Source organism: Lycorma delicatula, chromosome 6 (genome assembly GCF_047948215.1).
Source record: "Lycorma delicatula isolate Av1 chromosome 6, ASM4794821v1, whole genome shotgun sequence".
NCBI lineage: Eukaryota > Metazoa > Arthropoda > Insecta > Hemiptera > Fulgoridae > Lycorma > Lycorma delicatula.
The window spans coordinates 98664848-98682457 of NC_134460.1; the positions used below are offsets into that span (position 1 = coordinate 98664848).

The 17610-nt window shown below is 29.1% G+C and overlaps 1 protein-coding gene across 3 annotated transcripts in view; it reads right to left on the reverse strand.

Annotated features, from left to right (window-relative positions):
• LOC142326065 (sodium/calcium exchanger Calx-like) overlaps window positions 1-17610 on the reverse strand; it is a 113629-nt gene that overhangs the window by 39116 nt on the left and 56903 nt on the right. For all 3 annotated transcript variants that reach the window (XM_075368181.1, XM_075368182.1, XM_075368183.1), the window contains 2 exons: window positions 3928-4179; window positions 1628-1927 (listed from right to left, as the gene is read on the reverse strand). In XM_075368181.1, coding sequence (XP_075224296.1) covers window positions 1628-1927; window positions 3928-4170 — 543 coding nt within the window. In that variant the 5' untranslated portion in view covers window positions 4171-4179. The remainder of the gene's footprint in view (window positions 1-1627; window positions 1928-3927; window positions 4180-17610) is intronic.

The following is a 17610-nucleotide window of genomic DNA, read 5'->3' on the forward strand; positions in this document are numbered from 1 at the left end:
TTCATATTTAAACATCTAGTAACACAGTTCTGATCTAACTAGATTAATTGAACCAAATCAACCAAAGGATGTCATGATGTATATTCAAGTTACATTAAATTAATAATCATTTAACTTTGATTTAAATTTGGGTCTTTTAATACAAAAAAATGATGCTATAAATTTGGGAACTATGAGTAACAATTTTTGTTTTAGAATTTATACATTTTTATGTAATATAATACACATAATTTAAGTAAGTACATAAGGAAAGTGAAAACTGTTTTAATTTAACAGTTTTATAACAATTTACATGACATTTTTGTCATTCTGTGTTTGTAAATATATAGTGTTGAAGTTAAAGTAATTCTAACATTAACTTATGCCTTACAATGAGTGCACAAATAAATAGTGTACCTACACAACATTAAACTACAAACCCATAATTATGTTTACATTATATTACACAATTATATTTAAACAAGATTTAATCAAGGCACAATAGCCTGTACCAAACGTACACTTCAGATATATACAAAACCTAACACCTGATTGCATTTACAACAAATTCCAAATTAAGCCAATAGAATGATTTTTTGTCTCTTAGATCAACTTTTTTTAATTTTTCTATTTTTCAGAGATCAAAAATTTAATTTATTTTTCAAATAACCCATTTTGATTTTAAAACATTATAATTATATTAACTGAAGGAAAACACACAATTAACAAGAGTAACATAAAATAAATAAGTAAATAAATTAAGGAAAATCCAAACACAATTGCAAGGGCTCAAAACAGTACAATTAACCAAAAATATATAAAGCATAAATATATTTAAACAACTGGTCTTGTATAACAATAAAACAAAATATGGATGATCTATCACAGCATAAATGTGAGTCATTATGCCTTTTAAGTATTACCTTAAAAGTGTGCTGAGACAGGCATGATGTACAATATTGGCAAAACAGTCTCAGAGCAAAATTATAGGATGCAAAAATAAAGATGGAGTAAAGTAAAATGCTGCCAGTCTCCACGATATCAACTTGACAATGGAAACTGCACCTCTTTATCTTGCTGTCTAAGAATAGTACCAGCCATTCCATTACGATTAATAGAAAATTTTAATTAAAAAATCATTATAAATAAGTTGTATTAACAAACAGCAAGGAACATTACCAAATGAATTTGGAGCCGTAAATGTGTCACAAACACAAATAGATGAAATGTTAAAGGTAAGAGTAAAAGCAGGATTTTGACTGTAATATTAAAAAATATATCATCCTACATTTATTTAGTAAATTAATATACCTTACAGACTTCCAAATTCAATTTAATATTAACTAGAGATTACTGGGAATGTCACTTTTCATAAATACTTGTTGAGTGATGAGTAGGTAGGAGTAAAGCTAGCTACGGAAATTTCAATAAAGCCATTTATAATATTGACAAGAAATATAAAATTAAACCAATATAACTATTATGGAAAATTAATTAAAATATTTTTATTAGTAAAAGGCAAATTACAAAGTTTTTATAATGTGATATTCTAATTTAAAATAACTACTTGTAATCATTATAAGACACAAAATTTCAGGAAAAAATAAAAATTATGAACCAAGTATACTTTAAGAAACAAAAGCTATACCTTAAATCGTGCTAATCTTCTTATTTCATTTGGATGGAGTGCAAGCATACAAATAGATGAAATAATTAATAAGTTGTAAGCTGCAGAACCAACAATTGTACCAGGACCAAGTTTACCAGCTTCAAAATGATGACCCATTGTCTCAATAACTGACAATAAAATTTCTGGAGCTGATGTACCAAGAGCCATAAGAGTTAAATTAGCGACTGTGTCATTCCAAACTCGAACTTCAACCACTTCTGGTTCATCTTCTTTTAAACCAGCAACAACACCACCAACAGAGTTGTAACTTCCATTTTTCTGAAATATTAGAATTAAATTAATAGAATATAGCTTACAAAGCATAAATTTAACCATATATTAAATTTAAAAAAAATTAATTCTTAAAATATTAAAATTAATTTTAAATGCAAAATAATTTTGTCACATTACATGATGAATAAAATGAATAATTAATTAAATATATTGAATGTTTTTTCCTTTTATCGGTAAATTATTATTTTATAAGAAACTGAAGAAAACGCTATTAAGAATACAAGTAAGGAAAACAAGATTAGACACTTAAAAATATAATGACTAAAAACCAAAGTGAAAATAATTTTTTTTACACTTGTACATGCTATTACAAAAGATTAAATTACTGTTTGTATCACAAATCAAAATGGCCTACACGACCACTTTTATGTCAAAAGAAAGTACCACCTTCTAAACACTGAGATGCAAGGAACATGCAGGTTCAAAAGCCATACTACAATAATTAGAGAACTCCACTCAGCTGAACAACTAGTTAATAGAATGACTGACTATCTTTACAAATTTATTATGCTTATTTATTTAATTTCCTCAGAAAAAAATGAGCCAAATAAAAAATGAAATAATTCATTTCTAATGAAAAAGCAATTTTAAAAATATTAAAAACGAAAAATTTTCCGACTTCTGTTTCCCATACTTTTTTTTATATTAATGATATAAAGTAATAGCAGAAGATTCAAAAACATGTTAATGCAATTAATTGTTACTTCTGAATACACTGACTCTTCAGTGATCATCTGTAAACATCAGTTGATTTTATCTGTTAGAGGACAATTTGCAGTGTGGCGTGTTCATTCAAAATAAAAAAGAGGAAGACTGACTACATTTTAGAAATTTTATTAGAAAAAAGAAAAATTGAGGTTACTGCAGATGAGAAAGTTTAGTAAACAAAGCAATAATAAATAAATAACTGTATTTTATAATAAGTTCAAAATTCAATTACTTGGACAGCCACTTCCCTTAAAATTTAATGATATAATGAAAATTTCACAAGTTTAAAAAGTTGCAAGGAACAAAGGACTTGTACTTTGTTCAATTGGAAGATAAAAATTATTAATGAACGATTTAGAAAGTAAGACTCATTTCACATCATTACTAGTTTGGAGGCAGAAGAAATGAGATTTTTTCCAAAAAAGTATTTTCACTGAAGGTCCACTGAAGCAAATACGAAATATTTGGAGAGTATTTGAGAGTGCAATGCATTATTCAGCCAACAAAAAAATTACAGTAAAAGTGAAAGAATATGTAAACATAATGGAATCAACAAGAATACTACATTTTTCCTTTTACTGAATTATAAGGCAAATTAAAATAATGAATGAGCCACCCTAAGAGACAGTTGGACCACTTTCTACAAATATTATTTTCATGATGATGAAACAGGCTCGAAGTCCTAATTCATATTTGTTAATGATGAAAACACTTCATAAATTAAATTCAAGATCTGTTTGAATATCTACAAATATTTCTATAATTCATTCATTTTTTAATTAAAAGTAAGAAACAAGGAAACAGAAATTATCAGATGTGATGAACGAAAGGAGAATCTGTGTCTATGGACATTTGATGAAAATGAATCTGAAAAAATTGACAAAAAAATTTGACTATTTCAACACGAAAAGGGCAACGCCAAAATAGATAACATAGGTTAATCAAGACCTGAAAAAAGTTTGGGTGATTCCAAAGGGAAATACCCCCCAAAAAAAAATCAGAACACACTTTGACAGATAAAAAAGAAGAAACAGAGTGAAAAATGATCAAATTATGGAAGAAAACGAAACAACAAAAGAAAGTGAAGGATTATTTCTCATGGTTCACAATTTGTCAAATTTAAAAAAACAAGTAAGTTTAACTAAAAAATACTTACATTGGAACTATAGTCTAACATTATCACAAAACACCTGTCATAAAAATTGATCAGTGATGATACTACATATACGATTTTATTTTGTTAACATTTTTAAAATAAAAAAAAAGTTGAAACAAACCTTTCTATTTTTTGATGACTTAGCCAAATATACTTTTCTTGTTTTACTAGTAATCATTTCAATAGAAGACATAAAAGCATCAGTAACAATAGAAACACCAAGAAAAAAGTAAAGCATTAAAAAAAGGTACAAAATTTTTCTGAATGTCAAGTTCCATGATCTTTCATCAAGTATTGGTAGAATTAATCCAGGAGAACAGATATCTGGAGGCCCGTAGGCATAGTATGATGAATTCCCTGTCATAGTGAACACCTGTAACAAAAACCAGAAATATATTTCATCAGTTTTGTAACACTGAACAAAATTAACTTAAATTATATTTTATTTTATGATGATATTAACATTAAATATCTCAATGATGCTGAAAATGTAATGGTTGCAGGTGAACTGATATGAGTCAGAGTATTTTCAGCACACTCAGCTATTCTCAAAGATAAAAAGCATCCCATACCAGGCCCAGTTGAAAAAGAGAGGAGTGAACAAGTATCAGCTTGTTCCTTGCAAATCGTTCCTTAATTTACTGAATGAGATGCTGAGTGAAAGACTTTTGGAAAAGTCTATCAACAGAAAGCCAAGCATTTTCTACAGCCTACATAATGGCCTACCACAAGGATCCATACTGGCACCTCTATTATTTAATATTTATACCTCAGATATACCACCAACTACATCTCGAAAATTCATGTATGCAGACGATATTGCCATCAGTCCCAAAAGCTTGAACTTAGCCCAAACTGAGGCTGTACTGACAGAAGACCTTGGTACGATCAGTAAATATTTCAAAAAATGGGGACTCCAGCCAAATTCAAATAAAACTGAAGTCACAGGGTTCCATCTTAACAACAGGGAAGCTCAACGAACTCTTGCCATTAACTATGAATGAGTCGCACTGCAACAATATCCACACCCGACATACCTCGGTGTCATGCTTGACAGAACACTTACCTTTAAACAAACACTCACTTATGGAATGTCTGTGGCAACCTCAAAGTTATTGGTCTTTTTCTTGGTCTGCAAGGTGATTTTACAAAATACTGCTGTTTCTTATGTTTGTGGAAGAGTTGTACATCAAATGAACATTATGTGATTAAAGAGTGGCCAAAAAGAGACACTTTCATTCCTGAACACTAAATAAAGAAGAAGGATTTAAATATTTAAGACAAGTATTTACTAGGTTTAAGTGATGCCAAATTAAAAGAAGTAATATTGGTTGGATCTGAAATTAGAAAATTACTCAATGATCAAAATTTTGACAAAAAGTTGAATGACATAGAGCTAACAACATGGAAGTCACTAAGGAAGTTCATGGTTTCCTTGGAAATAGCAAAGCAGAAAATAGTGATCTTTTAGTACAAAATCTTTTGTTGAACTATAAAAATGTTGGATGACGAATGTCATTAAAAATGAATTATTTTGCATTTTACCTTGACTTTTTCCTACCAATTTTAGATGCTGTGAGTGATGAAAAGGAAGAATGCCATCAAGATATATTGCAAATGGAGGAGCATTACCAAGGCAGATGGGATGAATCAATGATGAGCAACTACTGTAGTTGGTTTTCTGCAAAGAGAGGACCCTACTCCACACAAAAGGAAAAAGTAATTTTTATTGCTTTACCACCTCCACTTTTAGTTATATTTATCTGTTATAGCTGCATTCTATAAGGGTTTTTTTTTATTTAAAAAAATAATAAAATATGAGTACTGAAATTAAATATAATAAATTATAAAATTTATTAAACCAAATTTATAAACATTGTCACTTTAAAAATGTAATATTACTTAGCGATTCTGAAGGGTGTATAACAAAAAAGTCAAGGGTGATGAAGAAAAACTCACTTGATTCTCAAATTCAGCACACAAAATAGATTAAAATTCACACACTGGTGTTTGAAGATCTTCTTGTAATTTGTAAATCAATGTAATTAATTCAGTTTCGTATAATAAAACTAAAGAGGCATGTTTTTGTTTTGAATACATCACTGGGTTTTGATAACTTGTGAGGAAATAAATAAAAATGTCATATAAAAATTCTAATCATTACCCTTAATTTTCCATCATTAAAGTTTATAAAAATCTTAACATTAAATCATAAATTTTTTTTTCATATACATATATGAATACAAATTAAGCTCTTAAATAATTTGTACAATCTTATCTCTAAGACTACCTTGATTTTCTTTTTGTTTAACCTCTGGGACCACCATTAGGTATTGCATATTGCATCAGCGGATGAGATTAATGATTTGCAGCATGTGAAAATGCCATGCCTGACCAGGATTCGAACCTGGGACCTCTAGATGAAGAAACGAGTCGCTACCACTCATGCCACAGAGGCCATTAAGTAATAATAATAATCAAGACTACCTTGATTATCTTATCTAAAGTCAACTACAATATACTTTTTATTATTGTTTGTGTTAGTCTACCCTTTCAACTTCATCACCTCATGACCTTCATCGGGCTGAGGCCACACCTTTTTATTACCCTTCCTCCAATTAAAATGGCTGTAAGAATGTGGGAAAGACAGCTATAAGTGAAAATCGAAATCACTATTCTCTCATGTTCCGTTTCTTAAACAGACCAATAGACATCTTTTCCCTCGTGAATTGGGATGAATTGTAATTCATCACAATTCTATATAGATACAATACCAAAACATTTTTATGTTGACCTCAATGAAGTTATATGTGAAACAAGTTAAATTTGATGGGGTAAAGACAAACCCGCCTATATTCTATCTTAATTTAAATAATCTTTTTATTGAACTGGTTTTTAAAGTTATGGGGTTTGGAAACAGTATACAGCAGAAAGGGATTAATATCATTTTTTCTGGGTTATTATTAATATATTAATAACACTTTCTTTGTCATGTAGATGAGTTCTTTCTTGTATAATATACAAACAAAAATTATTTAGTTTTGTATAAATGTATTTCTAAAACTTAATGCAAACTCAAATTTTTCACACATTAACCAAACTGTTATATTTTTAAATAGTAGTTTTCCATTTTATTGTAATAACTTAAACTGTCTTCTTGTTTCTACTTGTTTCCTAGTTCCTTGTTGCAGGGCTCTATTAGACTCTTAGAATTCTTTTTTTTATAATGAATTCCCTAGTTAGTTCTCTATTCCCTTATCTGAACATGATAATTTATGAACAATTTATTTTTTAATTTTTATTTTCTAATTCAATGAATAAGTCAAGAAGAAATATGTATACAAATTACTAAATTTTGGTTATGTAATTAACAAAATAAAAGTACATAAATTTTGTTTCTATAAAAACATTTATCAGTTAATTCACATTTCTGTAACAACCTTTTTAAATTACATACACACTATTGGTATTCTATTGGAGATAAATTTTAAGTTGACTTTACCCCCCCTCCGATCCTGTTGTCACACCAGAAACTTACAATTACATTATATTATCAAAAAAAAAAAATTAATTATCTTCCATGGAGTAGATGATGATTATCTTTTTACCAAGTGCACAACCATGGTGGTGGATGGAGGATAGGTAGGATAGATAAGTACACATACATACAATACAGGCTCAGGTAAATTCATCCGCCTATTGAATGTAGATTAACCTTTTTACTTTTGGAATGTGAAAAAAACAATTTTTCCTCTCCAAGGCTTGCATGTTGTAAAAACGTCCAACTTTTTACAACATTGTTTTGCTTAACATAAGACAGGTGAGTTTTAAATCATACTTAAGTTTAGATGTGCACTTAAACAGGGATGGGATATAAAGAAATAGGTTCAAAGATACTACACATACAACACAAAGGCTAGGAAACCCACATGACCTTAAACATAGATTGACACATTACACACCATGAAGAAATCATTGCATTATAAATACACATACATATAAACCATAGGCTCATTGGAGGCGGGTGAATATTATCAATCATAATTTACACTTATATGGGGGATAAACACTTTCACATACAAAGTATAAGGTAGACTTGGCTTTATTCACTTGCCAATTAAACATTTTACAGATTTTTTTGACAACGATTTAAAAGCGAGGAAGTTGTTGATGCTGTAAATGAATATTTTGAGGGGCTAAACAAATCGCATTATAAAAATGGTGTAACTAAACTACAGCACTGGTATGAAAAATATATTAGGTTTTATGGAGATTATATTGAAAAATAAAACAAAAAAAAACCCAAAAAATGTTTTCTTTATCAGGCCAGAAAATTAATCAGCCCACCTGCGCATGCGCGTCCACGAGTTGGCAACATTGTTTTGCTAAACACGATTAAGAAATACATTTTTTTATAGCAATTGTTCATAATATCGTAATAATTATTTCATGATATAGTTAATTAACGGGTTAAAAATGAAGGTAAATTTATATTTAAAAAATGGAATATATTGTTTGAAAATAGTAAAAAAAAAAAATACAATACGATCAAGAACTCATTCATAAAAACATTGTTAAAAAGAACTTCTGGTAATGAATTTCAGTTAAATCACTAATGACAAAAAAATAAAGTACATTAAAATCAGAGAATAATTTAATTTTATTTAGTTCCTTTCTTAAATTTTATTTTAAGCATTAACATTCATAAATTTTGAAAATCCCAAAATAAGTAATAAATATATATAGGATGATCATAAATTATTCAGCGCATTTCAGGGGGTTATTAAAAAATGGACAAGCAATTTAGCGTGTTGATTTTTTCAAACTTAGTACAGGTATTAATGTTACTAATGACCTTGAATGAGCATGCCGGCACGATGTAATGACAAGGAGGATCATCAGCAATGACTACCATGCAATAAGCATACTACTAGAAAGCAATAAGCATAGTACGGTCTCATAAAAGCCTTATACTATTCGTAGACATTTTCTTTTAGAATACGGTGACCTCCTAATAGACTTAATATGTTTAATAAACTCTATTATACATTGGTTTCAGCAGTTTAAGTTTAATACAGGAAGTGTAGTACACAAAAAAAAGTGCTGGCTGACCTCTCGTCTCTGAGAAAGTTGTGGATCAAGTAAAAGAAACTTTTTAGAGAAGCCCGGGTAATTGACTCTTCAAGCGGGTAGAACCGGGAATACTGCAATCAACAATCTGAAGGTTCTAACCAAGTGCCTAACTTTATTCATATAAAATTTAGTGCATGTAATTTAACATGATAAATGACGTAGTTAAAATTTTGACCAGAAACTTCTAGAATACAAGCTGATGTTTATTTTAGGGAAGGTTCTTTAATTTATTACAATTAATCATACTAGTACAAAAGTTACCCAGTGTCTAACCTTTTAAAACTAAAAAATTTTTTTATGATGTTCGTTCAGACTTGGTGCATGTTATTAAAAATTTATTTAAGGACTTTAAAATTTAAAGATCTTTCTATCAGTTCACACAGCTCCTTTCAGATACACTCGGATCCTGACGATTCAGCGGCTCCATACAAACTATATAAGCCAGCTCCACACTCACTTATGCAGTCTTCTTCCAGCCTTCTATCAATTTTCATGAACTTAACGTACATACTTACAAAATATATTCTTTAACAATGTAGTATCATTTATAGAATCATTAAAAAGTATTTATATACACCTATACATAATCTTGTATTATTCATTCAAATATTAAAGGATCATATCTAATTATGAATTGATAAATGTTTATATTTATTTATTTGAAGCAGCGGTAAACACATAAAGCAATTACCCTAACCAAGGTACCTACACAAAGGTGGATATTATCTCAACAATGTTCATCAATATCATCATGTGGTTTTTTTTATTGATTTTTTTTTTACATTAAAAATAACCATCAAGAAATTTTGACTGGTTTAATGTAATATTATTGTGATATAGACAGGTGTTTATTTGACCTTAGCTTGGGCAAGTCATTGCCCCAAGCTGTAAATGGATAATGCAACTTAAGGCGTCATATCAAAATGAGAAATTTATAAATTTTTGTCATTTTTTATTATTCATTTTTCATTGGCAATTTACTAACTTCCAAACTGGGTATTAATACCCAATTTGGAAAATAATATTTAGAATTCTACAGTTGGTTTATGATGTCATATAATTGACATATTTCTCCTTTCATAGAAATTCTCATCTGTCAAAATACTGATTACAATTTAAACATGATGCATACACTGCACAAAAGCACCTGTTTGCCTTGTTTATAAAGCCTACATATTATATTAAACCTTTGGCCTCAAATAGAATCTCTAATTTATACAAAGTATTATTAACTTAAAATGAAAGTCAAGGTGTGAATTTTTCAAATTAAAACAGTCATGTTTTGAGTTTATAATACTTTTTTTATCATATAACAATTTTAACTACTATTTACCATAATGTAACACATGTACATCATACTTAAACACATTTTAAATAATTTTATATTAAGATCTGAATCACACAACTTGTAGCAGAATAACTTCTTTAAAATAAGAAAATTTTAAAGATTATACCAAAAATACTGAATAGTTTGAATTTAAACTATTAAAATCAGTTCTAAGATTAGATTAATCCCAGAATAGTCATCTTCAAACTTACCAAAAATGTAAGTTAAAATATTTTAATGTAATTAAAATAAAATAAAAATTGTATAAAAAATTATGAAATTACAAATAAGTGTGAAAAGATTTACAATGATTTACTAATAAAATGGTAAAAAAGTCTATTTTAATGAAATAATAAATATTAATACAGTAACACAACGAAGAAAATCAGAGTCAAAAGTCGGTGAAAGAAATACATTTCAAAACAAATAAAAAGAAAACTGTATCATATAAATAAAATGAAAGTTAATTTAAAAATAAAGCGGAGCATAGTTAGCCAATTTAATTTGTCAGCTAGTGTGGACAAATGTTCATATTACAGAATACATCACAATGAAAAATAAATGAAATTAGATGCAATGACAGCAGAGAAAGTTTTACATTACATTTAAAAAAAAAAAAATTAATTTAAATATAAATAAAAAATAAGACTCATTATATTAATATCATAATGATACTGTGAACTCTACTTTCACATAAAAATGTCAGTAAACACAACTTTTTCTTTTATGTGTCAGTAAATAGTTAATCCCCAAGTCCGTAAGTTCATGCGCATGAATTACATGTTCCTATAAGCATTTGACAAAGCAACACTCATTTTTTTTTAAAATCTAGAACATTTATCTATAGTAGTTCTGACAATTTAACATTATTTATGAGATCAATAATGATACAGATGCCTCTGAAAACATGTTAAAAATCATCCTTAAATTTTACTGTTTAGGCAAATTCATTGACTTACATAACATAAAATAAAAAGCAATGAAATCTACAATAAAATAATCACAAAATCATAAGTACATGTACACAGAAATTCCCACCAATAATTAATTAAAGGTCACCTTGTTAAAAAAGAAAGAAAATTTGACTATCTTTTCCCAGTAATATAAACAGGTCCACAACAGCTGAATTTAAATTAAAAGAAATTGAAATTAATGGGTGCAAGAAATATTACTATCTATCTAAGCACTGCACTGTAGGGTAAAATGGAGTTACAAGGGAAAATATGTTTTTTAACTGCAGCCATAATTTCAATAATCTTTTTTTCAAAAGTATGGGTTGAATATTTCAACAGAAAATACTATAGGCTAATACATATCTCCTTTTTTTTTAATAGTAACTAGAGCACACATAAGCTTAATACAAGTCATGACTGCCAAAAAACTATTTCACATGCAAGAATAAATAATACTACACAGATTCACTCACTTCTAGCTCACTGTTAAAATTACAAAATTTGAAAAAGCCACTTTACTTAATAAGAAATATCTAAACCATGTTGATGACATACTCTTCTTTTCAAAAGTAACGAAGAACATTACAATAATGTCTTACATTACTTAAACTCATCAACAAATTAAACCTAAATTTAGAGTTAATATTAAAATTTGAATACTACATATCACTTAGCTTCCTTGTATAAATACAAAGTTGTCATATAAATCCTGGTAGAACCGATACATTTATCTGCAACATATGCAGCAGAAACATGTAGCTTTTTCACATATACTGTATGATAATATATACATGGTTGTCAAGTGACAACTGCAATAAAGAACTCATTCCAACAAAATATCTCACTAGATATAGTAAATATGTTTACTGTAACAGCTATTTACCTACATTTATAAACAAAGCATAATGTACAGGAAAAAAAGAATCGAGTATATAAATTACATCAACTAGAATTCTCACAAAATTTTCCAATTTCAGGAAAAGTTACTGAACTATTTTTAAAACAAAGTAAAATAACAGAATCATACAGATAGCCGACACAAAAACTCAGTCATGTGAATTAAACTGAAGAGACAGCACTAAATATTGAATTTTACTACATGGGTATTAATTCATCCACAACTATAAAGAACATATATAAGCACAATGTAGATTATAGATTTCTTCAAATCACTTCGTAGGAAAGATACGCATGGAAATTCTAAACATATCAACACACTAATGTGCTAACACATATCATTAAATTAACAATAGTTTATAGGAAAATTAATATTAATAACAGTGATTGCACTAATAAATAGAAAAAAAAAATTAATAAAAAAATATACACACCTGTACAATCAAAAAAGACAACGAAACCTATCTTTTACAAGTTGTTATAGGCAAAAATCAGCAACTACAACATATACAGACAAATCATACTCACATTTGAGTTTGCATGAATGTAAACGTGAGCTCACATATATGGTTACACAGGAGGATTAGAAATAAAATATACACTTTCGAAAATTAAGTTGGTGTATGTAAATGATATGGTTTTGCAGGGAATTTTAAAAAATTTATGTTGGTATATCTGCTCTGCTGCTAATGTCACCGATTGATGTGTCATGTTACCAGTCTGGCAAGATGGCTGCTACTGCAGTAAAGAAAGCTTTTTGTGTGCTCGAATTAGCCAAAACAGGTTACTGTCATACAGCGATGTTTCAGAACAAATATGGTAAATCACCATCAAAGAGAAAATCACTCTATGATTGGAATAAGCAATTTCAAGACACTTTTCCATTTCAAAAAAAAAAGTGCTGCAAGACCTGTTTTAGAATAAATTGATCATGTTTATGATGTGTATCAACATAGCCCCAGCAAATCGACTAGCAAGTTTGAATTGCAAATTCCTCACCTAACTGCATGGAAAATTCTGCAAAAACATCTGAAAATGACGCCTTATAAATTACAGTTAGTACAAAGTTAAAATGTCAATGACACAGTCTTATGTAAACATATTTGTGTGGAGTTGTAGGAATGTGTTGAAAATGACAATGGCTTTTTTTCATTGCCTTATTTTTGGTGATGAATGTACGTGTTACGTTAGTGGGAAAGTAAATAGACATAATATAAGAATATGGGGTACAGAAAACCCAAAAGAAAGTTTACAACATAAACGCGATTCCCCTAAAGCGAATTTGTTTTGCGCTGCATCTCGTGAATAGGTGTTTAACAAGATAGTGACAACTTCCTGTTCGTACAAGATGGAGCTCCGCCTCACTGGCACTTGCAGGTCAAAAACTGTCTGGATGACCACCTTCCCAGATGATGGATTGACGTACAAGCATGGAAAACATGGTGTTTTTTAGAGTTGGCTACCATGAAGTCCAGATTTCACACCTTGCAACTACTTTTTATGGGGTTATGTAAAAGAAAACGTTTTTGTATCCCCCCTGTTGATACTGATGACTTAAAACAACCCATCACAAATACTGTTGCTACTGTTGACCAGCATATGCTTGCTGTGTTGGGATGAATTCGAGTACCGTGTTGATATCTGTCGTGTTACAAACAGTGCACACATTGAACATTTATAAGTAAAAACCTACAGAATTCTTTTAAATAATCATCTCAACTCTTAAAAAATAAATTTTTAATAAGTTATTGAAAGTGTATATTTCATTTGTAACCACCTGTACACTATTACATAGAAATACAGTTAAAATATTCAACCACAGATGTTTGGGTTCTTAATATCTTCAAGTTAAGTTGCAATTACCACTATTTGTAACACTAATGAAAAATGGGACAAATAAATAGCTCTGGGAATAAAATTCTATGAATTTAGAAAGTGAATATTCATTTCATAATTAAAAAAAAAAATGTTCTAATTATTAATTTTTTTAAAATCACAAACACAATTAATGTTAAATTAGGAGACTGATTTTTTATTAAAAAAAAAAAAACTATAACACAAATTTCAGAGTAAAGAATGATTTAAAAGAATTCACAACAATATGATAACATAATCTATAAAATGATTAAAAATAAAAAAAGCAAAATGAAGGTGAAGAGAAAAATAAACTGAAACAAATGAATGAAATATTGGGGGGAAATCGTAAAATTGAACATTATCCAAAACAAGTAACACATGCTTTAAATTGATATAAAACCATCTAAAGAAAATTTTTTTTTTCTATTCAAGTAGTTTTACATGATTTTCTTTCAATCAACATGCTGATCAATGAAAAAACTAAATTAATAAACTAGGATGGAACATTAAAGAATCTATACTATTACATAAAGACGAAGGTGTTTTTTGTTCAAGTTAAACAAAAAACTATCTGATCAATCGCAACCAAATTGTTACCAATGTTTCTTGGCATAACTGAGAGGGTTTTTAAATATATTTCATCACGAAAAATAAAAATAAAAAATACATGTACTAGTGGAGATTTCCTGATTGAAGCACTAATTTTAATGAAATGAATAAATGAATTGTGATCTGTGAGTGTCTATCATGATGTGAGCTGGATTTTAACTGAATGATTATGAATATCTGTCAACAAATTTTTATATTTTTTGAAATTCCGAGTTTCAAGGGTGAAACACGATTTTTGAATTTTTTTTATACCCTTTTTTTTGTTTTAATTTCTTGGTCACAAATGAAGAACAGCCTGATTTTTGGTGAGTGAATCCTTTATATCAATATAACAAAAAAAGGAAATTTGACCTTGAAATGGGATGAAGAAAGATAAAACAAAAATTTTTTAGCAATTGTAAATTTTCCCAATCCCGACTATAATAAATGAGTTATTCAGTAGATTTGGGCTTGCAAATACTCTTTAGGTAAATATCTAAAAACTATTTTTGGGTTTTTTATTTCTGATTTTTTTCAGGTGCGGAGGTATATGGCACTGTGGCTCAACCAACACAGTCACTGCCACCGTTACTGTATGTGACTGGCTGCACCTGCCTCGGGATATTTGACTAAATAAAAAAAAATAAAATAAAAACATTGACCACTATGAGAAACCCAAGTAACCATATAGCACGGGCAAAGCTGTGATGGGGAGCTAGTTATAAATAAAATTATTTAAATACCAAACATTCTAGATGATATGTGTAATTCTACTTTTTCGTTTAATAATAAATAAAATTTTAGTTGTCAAAAATAGAGAGATGGACTTACAGATTTATAAAAAAAAAAAAAAAGGTAGGACTCAACTGACAGCTGACACCGGCCAAGAAAATTAATGAAACCTATCTTAAATAACTGATGATGTCAATGTTTGTATGAAGTACAAATTCCATGTCCGTGTTGTGGGCGCGCGCGCGCGCGTTTGAGAGAGAGGGAGAGAGAGAGTGACCATGTGTGTGCATGTGCGTGTTACCTAACAATCCAGATAGACACAGACACCCTTACTCATTTATCACACAAAGAAAATTAAGATAGTTAATTAAAGTCAATGACCAAGAAAGCTAAGGTCTAATTCTTTATGCTAATTAGCAAACTTATATAATTTCAGCTACCAAGCTCATTAATTTAATACACTTCATGCATGTATGTACATACATGTGCACAATTTCATTGTATATTTTATTATTTATTTAACTTTGCAGACTTACAGGAACTTGTTCATGAATTGTAACTTCAACCAGAGGAATTCATTTTTAGTTGACATACTCCAATTTGCAGGAGGCTATTCTCTGAAGAGTTGCATATTACATTCTTCTTAATTGTAAAAAAAAAAAAAAAAAATACTGCCAGCAATAATATGTTGAAATTAAGTGCAATAAAAAAAATGCCAGTTAATGATGAAAGCACAACCCATGCATGCAAAACATATAAAGTTTCAAGCAAATAAAAAAATGTTTCCATCTTAATAAAAATTTATTTCAGATTTGTCAGAAAATTACCATTTTTTATCACTTTTATCAATGATAATCATTGTAAAACATTCTAGGTGTTATTTTGTAACACATCAATAACCACAGACTGTTTTTATTTGACCAAGTAAAAACAGTAGTCCTGAGCAAATTAATCAACTATCTTGATTTCTTTTGAAGATGCTTTGCATTCCTTTGTAGGCTGATAATTCCACTACTTTATCCTCTTGACACTTTTAGGTAGATTTCATAAGAATGCTACTTCTATTGTAATGGGTAATATGATTCAACTTCCAGAAAATTTTGACTTATCTTCGCGTTTCACATCCCTCAGACCCAAAAAAACCACCATCAGTTCAGAAGTTTATATATACATTTAAGTATTATATTAATCCGATCAACCCAAGTATATTCTTTGATTCCTGAAAGGATCGACTTAAAAAAAAACAAAAAACATTTATATACAAACTTTCTTGTGGACACGATAACTGCCATAATTTTGCGCCAATCATTTTCAAATTGATACATAAGATATAATGACCCAATATCTCAGTTGAGTTCGTTAATATGCAAAATCGGACCATGGGGGTGGAAAGGGAAGGGCTTTTTCAAAAAAGCAAAATATCGCTATAACTTTCCTATTAAGTAAAATATAAAATTTGTTTAAATTCCTACTATTCTTTGGACAAAGGCCTACAAGTTATCTATGTAAAGTTTTTGATATCACCAACCACTAGTCCATTGGGGTTTCAAAGACAAAAAAAAAACATACCTCCCTTAATAGGCACAGAATCGAATCTGTTTAAATTCTCTAGACATTACCTAAAACTTTTGACTGAAACAATTTTTGATATGACCAACCCTTACAGCAAGGAATGGTTCAAAATGTTGCTGGAATTATAAGAAAATGGGGCTTGTATGCTAAACATGTGAAACTTTTTTTCACATGCAAACATTATCGTATTGAGTAAATTTGAAGGTTTTCTTAACTTAAAGGTGAAAATCTTTTTTATCCCCTACTTAGCACCAGTAAAATCTACCTCCGCCTTCCGGCGTGCTGAAAGGGATTTTTACTCATCTCTTCCCTGGATAAGCACAATAAAGGAAGGAAATATCACCACCTTTTAATTAAAGGGGGGCAATAGCTAATGCAGCAGTTGTATTTATGAAAGAGCTTGCTTGAGGAGGTGGCAACTCTTGTCTTTGGTTCTATGGCAAACCTAATTTCTTGTCTGGTGAGGGGGATTGCACAATGAAATCAATTATTGATTGAGCTATTGATTTGATAAAAATCAGTAAATACTCTATACTTTGATAAAGTTATAATACTCTTACTATTAAAATATCTATAAAAAAAGATTTTACCATAGAGATTTTACAAGCTGTTTAAATTCATGTACTGTTTACACAAATTTCACTTTTCTAATAAAATTTGTTTGATATAGTGTAATACATAGAAAATTCTGATTAGGTTATGTTCCTGAGAATCAACTGTATGGATACATTGAGTTAAAGCATTA